The sequence below is a fragment of the Ursus maritimus genome, unplaced genomic scaffold (genome assembly GCF_017311325.1).
Source record: "Ursus maritimus isolate PB19 unplaced genomic scaffold, ASM1731132v1 scaffold_8, whole genome shotgun sequence".
Taxonomy (NCBI): Eukaryota; Metazoa; Chordata; class Mammalia; order Carnivora; family Ursidae; genus Ursus; species Ursus maritimus.
Genome location: NW_024426996.1, coordinates 15,983,975 through 16,001,651, shown reverse-complemented (window position 1 = coordinate 16,001,651; position 17,677 = coordinate 15,983,975). Strand labels below are relative to the sequence as shown.

General features: G+C 37.9%; 1 protein-coding gene across 1 annotated transcript in view; it reads left to right on the top strand.

The window, feature by feature from the left end:
• CDS1 (CDP-diacylglycerol synthase 1) overlaps positions 1-17,677 on the top strand; it is a 58,324-nt gene that overhangs the window by 25,905 nt on the left and 14,742 nt on the right. The window contains exons 4-6 of the mRNA XM_008693361.2: positions 1,636-1,733; positions 4,169-4,308; positions 16,887-16,945. Coding sequence (XP_008691583.2) covers positions 1,636-1,733; positions 4,169-4,308; positions 16,887-16,945 — 297 coding nt within the window. The remainder of the gene's footprint in view (positions 1-1,635; positions 1,734-4,168; positions 4,309-16,886; positions 16,946-17,677) is intronic.

Sequence of the window (17,677 nt, the reverse complement as noted above, 5' to 3'; positions counted from 1 at the left end):
GTAATTGACAATCATGTACATATATGTGTATGTGCTATTAAAAGTAGTTCCCCCCCCCTCAGTAAAATACCACGTATAGTGCTAATGGTTGTTCTTGAACAAATGTGTTCATTTAGCAAATAGAAATTGCATCAGTGCCTCTGGTATTTTAAAAGCCCTTGGTTCTATAAATAGCATGGCTTTGCCATTTATTTTAACATCTATCATTGTCCCCTTTCTGTGATTATTTTAAAAAATGACTTTCAACATTATATTCAAAGCTGATTTGAAAGACACTATTTGAATTTCTTCTTGTCTTTATGTTATAAAGCAGTAATGATTTTTTTCTTAAAAAAACTATTTATAGTAGTTTGGCCTAATATTTTCTTATCATGCGGCTGGGGGACACAATTACTTTATGTGGTTGGACATGTAATAGGTATAATGGGGAAACACAACTTAAGAACATCCTGAACAGTAGCTGTGGGAAAGCTAAACTGTGGAGAGCTTAAAAAGAAATATCGAAGTATATTCTTGGGCAGAGTTTGGTAAGCTTCTTAAGTAAAGAAGCAGGTAAAAATATTTTAGGCTTTAAGGAAGCATGTATCTCTTTGTCACATCATGTTTGGGTTTTGTATGAAAAATATAAAATCCATTCTTCGCTCCAGAGCTGTACAAAACCAAGCCCTTGGGTATACTCTCTAGAGGCTGAAATAGTTTGTGTGCTATATTCACAAAGATTTTAATCTCTCGGTTCATGACAATAAGTGTTCAACTTGTCACTTGCTCTTTGAGTGTTGGAATTGTCTTAAGCCAAGCACTGGATATGATGCTACATCCTCAGGGATTACCTAAACTCAGGTTGGTGGATACGGCAGTTGGAAGGACTACTAAGTATAAATAGACCATCAAAAAAGGATTCATAAATATTAACCCATTTATTATGAATGTACACAGGACACTGTGCAGAAGAAACTGCATAGAATCAATTGGCTGGCCGAAGTGGCTGCAGATGTGGGAGGCTGTTTTCTGATTTGCCAGCGTAGCCCCACTTGGATTGATGAGAGCTGTGTGCAGCTGGCTATGTGAGAGTTGGCACAGCTGGAAGAATGAAGAGACCATGCCCAAACCCTGCTGGGTGGCAGGGGAAAGATGTTTTAATCATTTGTTCTGCCAGTATCTCTATCCTTGGAAAGCATACTAGGATGTATGATTAAAAATAAATATTTATAAGCAAACTTGCACATATGATCGTTTTCCTATGGTAACTCAAAAAATAAAATGGACGAAAAGATCATCCATCTTAAGAAGGATGAACTCAGAAAATGACGTAGTAATGAGGGATAAAGCCTAGTCTGTGACCAACCAGACTGTATCCCTCAAACTTTAAGCTACAGTGCTCCCTCCTACCCCAGGAAGGGGCTCTCACTTTTTGGATAAAACATTGATTTGCTTACCCCTTTGAAATATCACTTGATATTTGAGTATCATTCAAATAGCATTGACTATTCAGTTTTTGCAACTGACATTCAGAATAATTAAAAATGGGTAGGCTAAAGATTTTTAAAATACTTATGATAACAAATTGCATATTAAATGATGAAGCACAAATGTAAACACTAAGAGATGTATGTTAATGTGTTCTCTTGGTTTCAGGTTCTAGGCATCCAAGTGAAATGCTTCCATGAAATTATCACTATAGGTTATAGAGTCTATCGCTCTTATGACCTGCCGTGGTTTAGAACATTAAGCTGGTAAGTAATTTAAAACTGTTTCAGGTAAGAAACTAGGGCTCTTTTCTGAAGTTTGTAAAGGAAGCACCCTGATCAGTCAGTATCACACAGGTGACCGTGTAGATTGATTTTTGGAGGAAGATAAATAAAAAGAATGTAATTGGATTTTGAAAAGAAGACAGTCACCTTTAAGTCTCCCATCCCAACACAAATATTTTCATAGCTCATCTTTCAGTCTTTGCAGAGATACTTTATATCTGTATATACTCATATATACACTATTGTCCTCTTTAAAAAAACATTATATTGGGCACATTTTTATATCCTTTATAATTACAGTTTTAACAAAGTTTCAGTTTGTAAAATGTTAGAAATATGTGTGATCTTTTGCTTTATTTTGCCTCGGTTGACATGAGACCACACACAAAATCAGATTATCTCTACAAAGAGTGAAAGATGAGATATGAACATGGTTGTGGGTATTCTGTTCTGTTTCTTGAGTGATCAGCGTTTTGTTGAAGGGGAGGAAAGCCCAGGGTGAGTATCTGTCTCCCTCCTACCCTCCCTGGCCTGTCCCTGTAGGCCCTGGGGGCTGGGCAGGGCAGTGAGAGGAGAGATGAGACTCCTACCTTTGTTGTTCTGGTTTGATCTCCGTTCAGGCCCTGGGCCCCATGACAGGCTACACGGAGGGTAGTCGGAGGGAAGAGTAAGACTCTCTGAGGGGGCCATGTAAGGCAGCCTCGTAAATAGCACTGGTAATTACCAGCCCATGGAATATTGTGCGGGTACAAATGCATGTAAAAATTAGTAAAAAAAAAAAAAAAAAAAAAAGTTATGTGATTTTATTATTTCAAGTTTTATGTATCTTCTTACAACTTTTCAGGTGTAATTCTTAAGTTATCAAGACCTTGACCGGGAAACATGACAATATGATTGTTCATAATTGACCTAACTGGCCATGCCTTTGAGTATAGTTATTCGATTAGTATCAGCCAGAGGGGCCGGTGTCTTAAGAAAACAAATGTATCACCTTTGGGGTTTAGAGTGGTCCAAAAATAGTTTCTTGGTTTTGGTGATAGCTAATTTGTCCTTATAGCAGGTTTTTCCACGAAGGGCAAAATTATGGGGAATGTTAGATAGAGTAAGCAGTTGGAGAGTAATTAAATGCTAACCCATGCAGGATTGATAGATTCTAAGTGTAGGGGGGAAAAGGCAGGTTGGGATGGGCTCCAGTGATTGTAGAAGTCTTTGTGGAGAAGGTGAGAAACAAACCAGCACTTGAACTAAAGACAAGTTTTGGATAGAGAGGAGTGTTCTGCCTTGGCGAAGCTGCACCCGTCAGGTTCTGGACAGGGGACCGCCGAGGCACGTGCCGCAGATGGAGAGATGTTCCTGGCTCTCCTGAGCACGATAGTGGGCAAAAAAGTTGGGCTGGTGGGCGAGAGGGGGCCTTGATAGCCTTACAGAGGGGTCAAAGACAGATTCCATTGTAGGAGAATAGAAAAGGGTAATGCAGCTGATAGAAATGAGAATACTTTACTTTGAAAACAGTGGAGTCTGATTCCATCCATGACAGCTCAAAGGGAAATCGCTCCTTTCCTCCGCTGCTCTCCTGGCCACCTGGGACTCTGCCCTTCAAAGAATGAGCACAGAGGAACTCTGAGGCAGTATTTCTCAGCCTTTTTTCCTGACTCACACAAGCTGCCATCAACGAAATGTCGTGGGTTCAACCTTTCCCTTGGCGGAAAGGGCATACCAGAGCTGGGGGGGGGGGAGGCAGGTGATTTACACAGTTTTAAGAAGTTTCTCTCAGAGATGTTTACCTGCTGCTTGCTCCCACCCCCCACCATTACCTCTTAAGCATTACTGTGCCACTGGAGTCCATCTGGAACATGGAGGAGAGGGAGAAAGACACCAATATGCACAGGGCAGTGAGGAGAGAGGTCAGAGGTTGAATTACCTCTTCCTGCTTTCCCTGTTGATCTTCCTCAGGGCAGGTGGGAATTTGGCAAGGATCTCCACTATTAACAAGCTTTAGAGCTGTGAGTAGTTGGGAGCGAATTTTCATTATAAACAGTACTGAATGTGTGTGTGTGTGTGTGTGTGTGTGTAGTATTTTTTACATTGTTTCCCAATTATCTGTCTCTGGCATTAGACTTTGACCTAAGTAAAAAAAAAAAAAAAAAAAAGAAGAAGAAGAAGAAGAAAGAAAAGAAAGCAAAAAGAAAGATTTTGACCTAAGTACAGGCATGAGCTATATTCAGTAAATTTTTGTTGACTGATACATTTGAAATTAAGTTCAAAAGCAGAAAACGTGTTTTGATGGAATATCCTGAACGTGTCTTTTGAATTTGGTTTTTGATCTTTGTGTCATCAAAATGTAAAGAATAGTTTCGTTGAGTCTGAGAGGGAAAAAGGCTTCAAGTATAAAAAAGCTAATTGTTTTTAAATTATAGGTACTTTCTACTGTGTGTAAACTACTTCTTCTACGGAGAGACTGTAGCTGATTATTTTGCTACATTTGTTCAAAGAGAAGAGCAACTTCAGTTCCTCATTCGCTATCATAGATTTATATCATTTGCCCTCTATCTGGCAGGTAAGGAAAATAGTCAGTATTGATACATAGCTAGTATATTTTACATCTTTATTTTTACTTACATGATTTAAATTCATAACACCCTTCATCTGTTACAGTTTAACCCAGCTTCTCTTTTTAATTGTCCCATATATAAAGGTGTTTCTCTCATTGTGGTTTTAAACTGCAGTTACTCCCTAATGTGACTAATAAAAGTACATACTTGTTTAATAGTCCACAGCTTTCAAATTTTCTTTGGAAACTGTAGTAAAGAAACTTTTAAATATATGGATTGATTGTTAACCAAGTATAATTTACAAAGAAATTTTTGCATATATATTGTTTTATTTGTACCTAGAAAATAGTGTTCCTATAGCCTCAATCAGGATATTTAGTTTTACTGACATGGTTTATTATATATTCTTTGTATACATTTATATATATATATATATATATAAACTTATATAAATATATATACATATTTGTTTATAGTATACTTTATCATCTGTTTTTATGATTTCATTTTTAAAGATTGTATTTATTTTAGAGAGGGAGAGAGAGAGGGAGCGAGCAGGGGGAGGGACAGAGGGAGAGGGAGGGAGAGAATCTCAAGCAGACTCCCCACTGAGTGTGGAGCCCAACTCAAGGCTTGATCTCAGGACCCTGAGATCGTGACCTGAGCCGAAATCAAGAATCGGACACTTAACTGTCTGAGCCACCCAGGTGCCCCCACTATTTTTCATTTTAAAGGAGGATATGAACTTTGAGTTTTTACTTTAGCTCTTAATTGTTACTGTTTTAGATCCTAAGAGTTTTTCAATAAATAAATTCTTCTCCGTACAATTTTGGGGAAACTGAGCATGATATGGGTGACTCTTTTCCATTTCTCATTAAACTAGAAATACGCAGAGTGTATGGGAAGTACGTCAGGTCCTCTAGAATTATGTCGTTTTATTCAGTTGTTGTGTTCTTCATGGTGCTTCCGCTTTAATAAAGCCTTCTTCAGATCCTGGTCTCGATTTTGTTTCTGAATCTAGGAAGTCAGAAAGTGAAATACAGTCTGAAATGATAATAGTAATTTTCAGAGAATTATTTTTGGGGGTAGGGGGAATCTGTATTTTCTAAAGAGTTTTCCTCTTTTTACATTCAGGATTTTTTGTGTGTTTAGTCCAGTTTTCTGAGTTTGTTACAATATTTTTAAAAATTATTACTAAGGCATCTAAAGAAAGTATATTCTTGGGAAAAGACTGAAAGGTATTTCTATTCTTTGAAGGTCACAAGAAATTACTCATTTTAGGTAGTCATTCAGTTTTAAATTTGAATCATTTTAGAAGAATCATAGATTAATGATGACTGATAACAGCTAAAATTTGGAGAGAAAAACACGACACTAATTCTGTTTTTATCAAAGTACATTTGTGACATTTTTTTTTTCTTGGTAGAAACTTTGAGTGGTTTACCACACTTACCAAGCTAACAGGTTTGATTTGCATTGTTAAATGTAAGGTAGATTTGGGGATGGATTGTTACTGTTACAAGAGAGAAGAATACAGTGCCTTCCCATTTATGTATAGACTGGCAAGACTGTATTGGTATTTTGAATTTTAAAAACAATTTTTAGCAAGAAAAGTGCCTATAATGGCTCCTGCTACTGAACCCAACAATTTTACATTATTTCATACGACCATTCTTGGAATTGCTGAATAACAGCATTAGGATTAGTGAAAATATAAATCATTGTAGCATTAATACATGTCCACTTAAAAAATCAGTTTTAAAACAAAATGTAAACAACAACCTGCACCTCACCACTTACAGATTTTTTCCCATTTTTTAAGCAATATGCTCATTTCTTAATTTATATTAGGTGTTACCTGTTGACTTCCTATTATAACTTTGTCTCTTCTCCACAGTTTGTTATTGTCGTTGTTGACATTGTTAAACAGATACCTAAAACATCACTTCCTGGAGCACGAAATAGTATCTGTGATTGCATTTCTGTTCTTACACAACTTTTTGCTTTTTCTGAACTTAGTAACTGCTTCACCTTCTCCTTTCCACATCCATAAATTTCCATGTAGGAATCCTTCTTTTCTCTTCTGGGTCTATTCAAATGTGTATTGGTCGTTTTTTCCAATGTTCACAAAAATCAGTATATCAGTTTCTTTTTTACCTTGAGACCTCTGTCCTAGAAACTCTGTAGCCCTGTCACATTTGGACTGTCTGCTTGTAGCCCAGTGCCTCAGTGTCCTCCTGATTTGGCCACCTCGTTTCTTCTATCCCGCATCTTCCATTTCTGGGTCGACATCCTTGTTTTGTGGAAGCATGGCCTCCAGTAGTTTCCTGTGAAATGTGCTTGGAAGGTAAATGTTGTGTGTTCATACATTTCTAAAAATATTCTCGCAGTTGACTGCTTTGGCTAGGGCTTGCAATCATTATTAGTAGACTTTTACTTAGTACTCCAGTCTGGGAGCCTAGGCCCTACCTGGCCTTCCAATGAGTCTTTTCTGTTCAGTTTTCTCTAGAAAATACTACTAGTCCCTGTTTTCTCAGCTCTGCTAAAAGTTATCCTGTTCTCCAGCTTCCAATTTTGCAGCCATGTCTCTTCTGTTTTCCTTGACATTTCTTCAGTTTTCTTCACTCTGTGAGTTTTCACCTTAATTTCTTTCTTTCTCTTTTTTTTCAAGTAGTCTCCACACCCGGCCTGGGACTTGAACTCACAGCCCCAAGATCAAGATTCACATGCACTACCGACTGAGCCAGCCAGGCATCCCCTTAATTTCATTTAACGTGAATTTAGTGGACTGCCGGGATTGAATAGAATGAATGCATGTAATCAACCTGCATTTGAAGGCGGAAATCCTTAACTAGTTTTGCTGTTTTTTCCTTGGCTTAAAACAGTGTATTGTTTCTCTCCTGATCCCGTGGATTGGCTTGGCTTCACCGGGCAGCTCTGACTTAGGGCCTCTCTTACGACTGCGGTCGGACGGAGGTAGTGCTGAATGTCTGAGGTGGCTCGCTCACGGCCGCAGCCCGTGCTGGCTGCTGGCTCCAACAGCACGTCTGGCCCCTCCTTGGGGCTTGGATGTCTTAGAGCACCAGGGCTGGTTCTGAACAGAAGTGTGCCAAAAGCCAAGTGCTTCAACAGTCCTTAGGTGGGTTGTGTTTTTTTGTTTTAACTAGATTTTAAAAACAAACATCTCATACATGCCCATAGTAGAAATTTGGACTAAAATGGAGTATTCAGTGAAATCCCCCACCTGCCTCAGAGCTTTATTTATAATCTCCAGGGCCTGGCCACTACTATTGCAGAAAGTTTGAGTATTCAAGCTTACATATTTATATCTTCTCCACCCTCGTTTTTTAAAAATATACAAATGAGAACGGACTATTCTGTATCTGTTTTTTCCCCACTTAATGCCGTTTATGGATGGTTTTATATCAGCACATCTAAAGCTCATTTTTTCATAGCTGCAGTTACATCTTTATTGATTTGAGTATAGCAATACTGGAGGTAGAATGTGAGGAAATAAGGTGACTGCTATTTCCTTTTCTTACTTTCCCTTTGGGATTTGCTGCAACGAATATTTGAGAATAACTTCCCCATTGAGTGGGTAAAGACAATGGAATTTATTTTCTTTGTTTTATTTTACATGTGATATATGCGCTAAATTTTAGGAATTGTTTGCTTCATACACTAAACTTTCTGACTCTGTTTTTCCAAAGTAAAATCAATATTTCTTCTTTTTTTCTGACTAATTTCTGCCATAGAAATAGCTTACCACTTGGTATTTTAGGCTGTTGGAATCATAAATGCTCATTCCCAGTCATCCCCATGTCATTTTTAAGCAAACATATGAGTGCTTTCCAAATGCTAGGTACCATGAGTGGTGTTGAGGACAGAGAGGGAAACAAGGGTGATAGCATGCCTTCCGGGGTCTTGGAACTGGTGGGACATGAGTTCCCTCGTGCACTGCTGAAATGTGAACAAGGACCTGTAAGTACATGCAGGGTCAGGAGGACTCTGCTCTGTTGGAGACCATAGAAGGCCTTGGAAAGGGGTGGTAGGTGTCACGAAAAGTTAAGAACAAGCAGGATTTGCTAGGTGGATGGTGGGAAGGGGCATTCCACACAGAGGAAGCAGCTGTGCAAGCCTCGGAAATGAGAGAGGATTCCATGTTCAGGGCTGGGAGCACGCACTAAAGCTTGGAAAGGGGGGCAGGAGCACATCTTGAGAAGCCTTACGTGTCATGGGAAGGGTTTGGATTTTATCCCTAAGAAACCGCGGGGGGATTTTGAGTTAAGAGATGGTATAACTAGATCTGTAGTGAAGTGAAGGATGAGTTGGGAGATGAGCAGACAGGAAGCTGCTGCTGTAGCTTATGCTAAATACGAGGAGGGCCTGAGCCACTGAGGTTTGTATTTAATGCTAAGAGGGTGGGTTATACATTAAAAAATAAAGATATTGTGGGTTGATCTTAGAAACCAGCTGCTCTTTATGACAGTCTATGAAAAATTGCTTTTGTGTCCCACATTATTGGCTTAAAATGTACTTTTTGTTGAGATAATCATGTATTTACATGTAGTTGTAGGAACTGCCAAGGGTATCCCTTATGCACTTGCCCAGTTTCCAGCAATGGTGATATTTTGCAGAACCACAGTACAGTATCACACAGGCTATTGGCACGATTAGAGTCCTGCGAACGTAGTTTCCTGACGCAAGCTTCCTAGGAGCTACTGGGTTAAATGATGAAGCATCTAATAGAAAGCATGCATAGTATTTTGTATCTGTTATCATTTTACATGTGGCCTAAATGTGGTCCTGTGAGACCATAAACAACCTTCGTCGTGTCTTTTATTTTTTTAATACCCAGCGCCTCGTGCCAGGCCTGGCATTTAGGTTCCCGGTACGTACTTGTCGGATGAACGGGCGAGAGGCTGAGAACACGCACATTCACACACAGTGCTTCTCAGAGATACTTTCCCAGCTTCAGTGTTTTGTTTGCTGAGTCTTGAGGCCTTACTGGTGATTCCTGAAGTGGTTAACAACATTCATGGGCTTAGTCTAGCAGGTGGAATTTGACTTTAGAACAGGAGTGAGGACAAAGTGTGCTATGTTGACACATGTATACCTTTCTCTCAAATTACGCTGTGAAAATCTTTGGAATTGTTTTGTAAAACAATATTCAAAGAGTCCTTCAGAATTTTAGTTCTGCAGTGGTCAGGTGACTTTTGGAAGGTGTAGGTCTTAGCAGATTTAAACAGCAGAGACAGCCCAAGCTATTTCATTGATACAGAATTTTATTTTATTTTTTTTAAAGATTTTATTTATTTATTCGACAGAGATAGAGACAGCCAGCGAGAGAGGGAACACAAGCAGGGGGAGTGGGAGAGGAAGAAGCAGGCTCATAGCGGAGGAGCCTGATGTGGGGCTCGATCCCATAACGCTGGGATCATGCCCTGAGCCGAAGGCAGACGCTCAACCGCTGTGCCACCCAGGCGCCCCCGATACAGAATTTTATTAAAATAGAATGTAGTTTATCTCCAGGTCTGACCCCCTCACCATGGCCCATGAGACTAAATGACTTGTCTAATATCATACAGAACGACTCACTGACAAAGACCCAGAAAGTCATTCTGACATTTAGATAATTTTGTTGTAAAATGAATTTGCCTGATGGCGAAGAGAAAATCAATGAGACTGAAAATAATAAGGCAAACATTTTCTCTAGAGTCTAGATACGTTTTTAAAAGATCTTGGTGATTTGGACTTGAGGCTCTTTGAACCAGAGCAGCCATGTAATTACAAATGAGTAGTGTTGAGTGAATAAGCTTAAGATGTGTGACTCTTAATATCATCACCTTACCATCTCTTTAGCTGACCAGTGATATGCATGTTAGTGTGTATGCATGGCTATTTTGATTTTTGTTAAAAACCCTTAAGGTGGGACACCTGGGTGGCTCAGTTGGTTAAGCATCTGCCTTTGGCTAAGGTCATGATCTCAGGGTCCTGGGATCGAGTCCCACACTGGGCTCTTGTTCAGTGGGGAGCCTGCTTCTCCCTCTCCCTCTGCCTGCCACTCCCCCTGCTTGTGCTCTCTGACAAATAAATAAAATCCTTAGAAAAAATAAAAAAAACCATTAAGGAGAAGGTATGACTTGAATACTTTGAATTTGAGAAAATCAGTGGATATATAAAATTAAATTTAGCTAAAATTAATTCATAATTAAGAATTTTTTCCCCAAACATCCTGGATATTATCTCAAAGGATATTGATGAAATCTTTAGAAAGATGTTACAAATAACTGTTCACAGAGGACTGTACCTCCAGAACCACTTAGTTTTGGAGTGAAGACTATTAGAATCTGTGCACTATGCCAGTGTTGTTCTACACTTTATTATTTAAAAAATTTTTTTTATTATGTTCAGTTAGCCAGCATATAGTACATCATTAGTTTTTGATGTAGTGTTCAATGATTCATCAGTTGCGTGTAACACCCAGTGCTCATCACCACACATGCCCTCCTTAATACCCATCACCTGGCTACCCCATCCCCCCCAAGCACCTCCCTTCTGTAACCCTCAGTTTGGTTCCCGGAGTCTAGAGTCTCTCATGGTTTGTCTCCTTCTCTGATTTCTTCCCATTCAGTTTTCCCTCCCTTCCCCTGTGGTCCTCTGCGCTATTCCTTATGTTCCACATATGAGTGAAATCATATGATAATTGTCTTTCTCTGCTTGACTTATTTCACTTAGCATAATACTCCCTCCAGTTCCATCCATGTGGATGCAAATGGTGGGTATTCATCCTTTCTGATGGCTGAGTAATATTCCATTGTATATATGGACCACATCTTCTTTATCCATTCATCTGTTGAAGGGCATCTCAGCTCCTTCCATAGTTTGGTTATTGTGTACATTGCTGCTATGAACATTGGGGTACATGTGCCCTTTCTTGTCACTATGTCTGTATCTTTGGGGTAAATACCCAGTAGGGCAGTTGCTGCATCGTAGGGTAGCTCTGTTTTCAACTTTTTGAGGAATCTCCATATTGTTTTTCCAGAATGGCTGCACCAGCTTGCATTCCCACCAACAGTGTAGGAGGGTCCCCCTTTCTCTGCATTCTTGCCAACATCTGTTGTTCCCTATCCTGTTAATTTTAGCCATTCTGACTGATGTGAGGTGTATCTCATTGTGGTTTTGATTTGTATTTCCCTGATGCTGAGCGATATTGAACATTTTTTCATGTGTCTGTTGACCATTTGGATGTCTTCTTTGGCGAAATGTCTGTTCATGTCTTTTGCCCATTTCTTGATTGGATTATTTGTTCTTTAGGCATTGACTAAGTTCTTTACAGATTTTGGATACTAGCCCTTTATCTGCTAGGACATTTGTAAATATCTTCTCCCATTCTGTCAGTTGTCTTTTGGTTTTGTCAACTGTTTCCTGCATTTCCCTGATGATTAGTGATGTTGAGCATCTTTTCATATTTACCTACTGTATGTCTTCTTTGGAAAAATGTGTATTCAGGTCCTCACCCATTTTTAAACTAGATTGTTTGCTTTTTTGGTGTTGAGTTATAGAAGTTCTTTATGTATTTTGGATATTCATCCCTTATTGGATATATCATTTACAAATATCTTCTCCCATTTAGTCAGTTGCCTTTTGTTTTGTTGACGGTTTCCTTTGCTGTAGAAAAGCTTTTAATTTTGAGGTATTCCCAATAGTTTATTTTAGCTTTTGTTTCCCTTGCCTTAGGAGACACATCTAGAAAAATGTTGATGTGGCTGATATCAGAAAAATTACTGCCTGTGCTCTCTTCTCAGATTTTTATGGTTTTGGGTCTCACATTTAGGTCTTAAATCCATTTTGAGTTTACTTTTGTGTATGGCGTTAAGAAGTGGTCCAGTTTCTTTTGTCTGTAGCTATCCAGTTTTTCCAGCACCATTTATTGAAGAGACTGTCTTTCTCATTTTATATTCTTGCCTCCTTTGTCATAGATTAATTGACCATATAATCATGGGTTTATTTATGGGGTCTCTATTCTGTTCCATTGATCTATGTGTCTGTTTTTGTGTTTGTACCATACTGTTTTGATTACTAGAGTTTTGTGGTATATCTTGAAACCCAGGAGCCTGATATCTTCAGCTTCCTCCTTGTCCCCCAAGATTGCTTTGGCTATTTGGGATCTTTTGAGGTTCCATACAAATTATTTGTTCTAGTTCTGTGAAAAATCTTGTGGGTATTTGATAGGAATTGCATTGAATCTGTAGATTGCTTTGGGTAATATGAACAATTTAACAATACTATTATGATCCTTGAGCATGGAATATCTTTCCATTTGTTTGTGTCATCTTCAGTCTTTTTTCATTAATGTTTTTTTGTTTTCAGAGTCCAGGTCTTTCACCTCTTTTGTTAAGTTTATTCCTAGGTATTATTCTTTTTGGTGCAATTGTAAATGGTGTTGGTTTCTTAATTTCTCTTTCTGCTACCTCATTATTAGTGTGTAGAAACACTACTGATTTCTAGGTATTAATTTTGTATCCTGTAACTTTACTGAATTCATTTATTACATCTAATAGTTATTTGGTGGAGTCTTTAGAATTTTCTATGTGTCATGTCCTCATCAGTTTTAACTTTTACCAATATGGATGCCTTTTATTTTTCTTGTCTGATTGCTGTGGCTTAGACTTCCAGTACTATGTTGAGTAAAAGTGAGGAGAGTGGACATCCTTGTCTTGTTCTTAATCTTAGAGGAAAAGCTCTCAGTTTTTCATCATTGAGTATGATATTAGCTGTGGTTTGTGTGTGTGTGTGTGTGTGTGTGTGTGTGTGAGTGTATGTGTATAAATACATACTCTAACCTCACTTTGTTGAGAGTTTTCTTTTTTTAATCATGAATGATGTTGCCTTTTGTGAAATGCTTTGCAACTATCGAGATGATCATATGATTTTTATACTTCATTTTGTTGATGATGGTGTATCACACTGGTTGATTTGTTGATATTGAATCATGCTTGCATTCCCGGAATAAATCCCACTTGAGCCTGGTGAATGATCTTTTTAGTGTATGGTTGTATATGGTTTGCTAATATTTTGCTGAGGAGTTTTACATCTGTGTTCAGGAATTTTGGCCTGTAGTTTTTTTGGGGTTTTTTTTTTTGTTTTGTTGTTGTTGTTTTGTTTTGTTTTGGTTTTTGGTTTTTTGTGGTATCTTTGTCTGGTTTTAGTATCAGGGTAATGCTGGCTTTGTAGAATATATTTAGAAGTTTTCCTTCTATTTTAAGGAGAATAAATGTTAATTATTTTCTAAATGTTTGGTAGAATTGACCTCTGAATCCATCTAGTCCAGGACTTTAATTTTTTGGTGGTTTTTGATTATTGATTCAGTTTCTTTACTTGTAGTCAGTTTCTTCAGATTTTCTATTTCTTCCGGATTTAATTATAGAAGATTACATTTTTAGACATTTATCCATTTCTTCTAGATTGTTCAATTTGTTGGCATATAATTTTTCATAGTAGTTTCTTATAATCTTTTGTATTTGTGTGGTTTTAGTTATTACTGCTCTCTTATTTCTCATCTTATTTGGGTCTTTTCTTGATGAGTCTGGCTAAGGGTTTATCAATTTTGTTTATCTTTTCAAAGAACCAGCTCTTGGTTTCACTGATTTTTTTTTCCTACTGTGTTTTTTCGTTTCTATGTCATTTATTTCTGCTCTGAGCTTTATTATTTCTTTTTTTTCTACTGACCTTGGGTTTTGCTTTTCTTTTTCTACTTCCTTGAGGTGTAAGGTTAGGTTTTTTATTTGAGCTCTTCTTTCTTGAGGGGGGCCTCTATCACTGCTTTCACTGTGTTCCCAAGATTTTAGATCATTGGGTTTTCATTTTCATTTTTCTCAATGTATTTTTTTTTGTTTCTTCTTTGATTTATTTTGGCCCATTAATTGTTAGGATCATATTGTTTAGCCTCCATGTGTTTGTGGTTCCATTTTTTTCCTTCTGATTTATTTCTGCTTTCATACCATTGTGATTGGAAAAGATACATGGTATGATTTCAGTCTTCTTAAATTTATTGAGGCTTGTTTTGTGGCCTAATATGTCATCTCTTCTGGAGCGTGTTCCATGTGCACTTGAATGTGTATTCTGTTGTTTTATTTTTTTTATTATTTATTTATTTTTAAAAGTTTATTTATTTCTAATCTCTACACCTAATGTGGGGCTTGAACTCACAACCCTGAGATCAAGAGTCACATGCTCTGCCAACTGAGCCAGCCAGGCATCCCTATTCTGCTGTTTTTAGATGGAATGTTCTGTTTGTATCTGTTATGTCCATCTGGTCCCATGTGTCATTCAAAGACACTCTTTCTTTTGCTGATTTTCTGCCTGGATGATCTATCCATTGATGAAAGTGGTATGTTAAAGTCCTCTTAATATTATTGTATTACCGTCAGTTTCTCTATGCCCATTAATATTTAGTTTCAGCATTTAGGTGCTCCAGTGTTGGGTGGATAGTTGTTTACAATTGTTATATCTTCTTGTTGGATTGACCCCTTTATCATTATGTAAAGCCCTTCTTTGTCTCTCATTATAGTCTTTATTCTAAAGTCTACTTTTAAAGTATTGCTACTCTGCTTTTCCCCCCCTACTTTCATTTCCACGGTAAATGCATTGTCATCTCTTTACTTTCAGTCTTTATGTGTCTTTAGATCTGAGGTGAGTCTCTTGTAAGCAGCACGTAGATGGGTCTTGTTTCTTTATCCATTCTGCCATCATATATCTTTCGATTGGAGCATTTAGGCCATTTACATTTAAAGTAATTATTGATAGCTATTGCCATTTTGTTATTTGTTTCCTGGTTGTTTTTGTAGTTCTTCTCTGTTCCTTCTTCTCTTGTTCTCTTTCTTTGTGATTGATGAGTTTCTATAGTCTTATGTTTGGTGTTCTCTCTTTTTATTTTTTGTTTATCTATTATAGGTTTTAGGTTTGTGGTTACCATGAGATTCATATATGACATCCTAAGTAAATAGCAGTCTACATCAATTTAATAGTCATTTAAGATCAAACACATTCTTATTTAAAAAAAAAAAACAGAAAAAGAAAAAAAATACCTTTTTCTCCCCCCCTTTTTTACTCCCATCTCCATGTTTTATGTATATGTGATCATATTTTACATCTTTTTTTTTAAAAGATTTTATTTATTTGAGAGAGAGCGTGTGCATGAGAAAGCATGAATGGGGGGGAGGGGGAGAGGGAGTAGCAGACTCCCCGCTGAGCAGGGAGCCCAACGCAGGGCTTGATCCCACAACCCTGAGATGATGAGCTGAACCAAAGGCAGACGCTTAACCGACTGAGCCACCCAGGCATATTATACATCTTTTTTTTTAAAAGATTTTATTTATTTGAGAGAGAGCGTGTGCATGAGAAAGCATGAATGGGGGGGAGGGGGAGAGGGAGTAGCAGACTCCCCGCTGAGCAGGGAGCCCAACGCAGGGCTTGATCCCACAACCCTGAGATGATGAGCTGAACCAAAGGCAGACGCTTAACCGACTGAGCCACCCAGGCACCCCTACATCCTTTTTCTTTTTTAAAGACTTATTTGTGGGACACCTGGGTGGCTCAGTCAATTGAGCGTCTGCCTTTGGCTCAGGTTGTGATCCCAGGCCCTGGGATCGAGTCCCACATTGGGCTGCTTGCTCAGGGGGGAGCCTGCTTCTCTGTCTGCCTGCCGCTCCCCCTGCTTGTGTTCTCTCTGTCTCTCTCTAACAAATAAGTAAATAAAATCTTAAAAAAAAAAAAAAACTTATTTGAGAGAGAGAGGGCGTGAGCAGGGGGAGGGGCAAAGGGAGAAGGAGAGAGAGAATCTTAGGCTCTACACTCTACGTGGAGCCTGATGTGGGGCTTGATCTCACAACCCTGAGATCATGACCTGAGCCAAAATCAAGAGTCCGAGGCTTAACTGAGCCACCCAGGTGCCCCACATCTTTTTATTCATAATTTTCTTATGTCTACTTATGGCCATTTCTTTTCTACTTAAAGAAGTCCCTTTAACTCTTCTTGTAAGACTCCTTTCTCTTTTGTCTGAGAAACTCTTTATCTTTCCTTCAAATTTAAATGATTACCTTGCCAGGTCGAGTATTGTTGGCTGTAGGTTTTTTCCTTTCAGCACTTTGAATATGGCATGCCAAATGCCACTCCATTCTGGCCTGCAAAGTTCCTGCTGAAAAATCAGCTGATAGTCTTAGAGATTTTCCCTTGTAGGTAACTTTTTGTTTCTCTCTTATCAAATAACTTTCATTCAGCTGAAATTCAGGATCTGTTTTTGTATGTGCACGTATTTGCAAGGGACTAATTCACTTAATTAATGCAGGGAATGTTTACTGAATTTATACCATGGAATATATTAGGCATTTTGGAGAATACAAGATTATTTCACTCAAGAAACTTTTATTTAAAATGTTTATTATGAGTTGGAGAGGTGGCCTATGAGTAAATGCTGAAGTATAACTCGGAGCGGTACAGAAAATGGGCTTTTTTGAGCTCAGCGAATCTTGTATTTTGTAACAAATTGCACAACAAGCACATGTTTTTTGTTCTTAAACAGGTTTCTGCATGTTTGTGCTGAGCTTGGTGAAGAAACATTATCGTCTGCAGTTTTATATGGTCTGTATTAACCATAACTACATATAATAAAAACGTGCTTACTTCTATTTTATTTTTTTTTTCTATAGTGAGATCCAATCTGCTAGTTGATGTTTTCCCTAAATATGAGGGGTATTTCAATTTTGGATGACTATTAAATACAAAAGGTTTAAGTTGGACAATTTTTGAAGATTTAAACATTTTAACTGGTTTCAAAGTGTCTACCATATTTTTCTATGGAAATTGTTTATTTGTCCTTAGCCTGAGCATAAAGAGAACAGAACATATATTTTCTTGGTAGCTATGGTCAGTCACACAGTTAATTGCATAATTCTTTTTGCCCTAAGGTGTTTAATGCAGTTTATCATTGAACTGTGTTTAGTATTTTATGAAATTTATCACTGTGTATAATGAACTTTTCTTATTTTCTTAAAAGGTAGCCATATTATAAGATTGTAAAATGGAAAATGTAGTATTTAGATCTGTGCATTCATGTGTTAGTAAGGCTTGTCTTGGATTTGGATCTATGTCCTGTTCTTTATGCTTTGCTTTTCTCCATTGAGACAGTCTGCTGAGCACCATCACTGGGAAATTGTAGTATTTCTTATATTTCTAATTTTGGGGGATCTGAGAGGAGAGTAAAATTATCCATGAAAATCTGGAAACCATCAAGACAAGTTAGAAATAATGGAATCTCCTATGAAAATATAAATGGTGCCTATTGGGAAAAAAATCATTTATGCATTTTGAAGC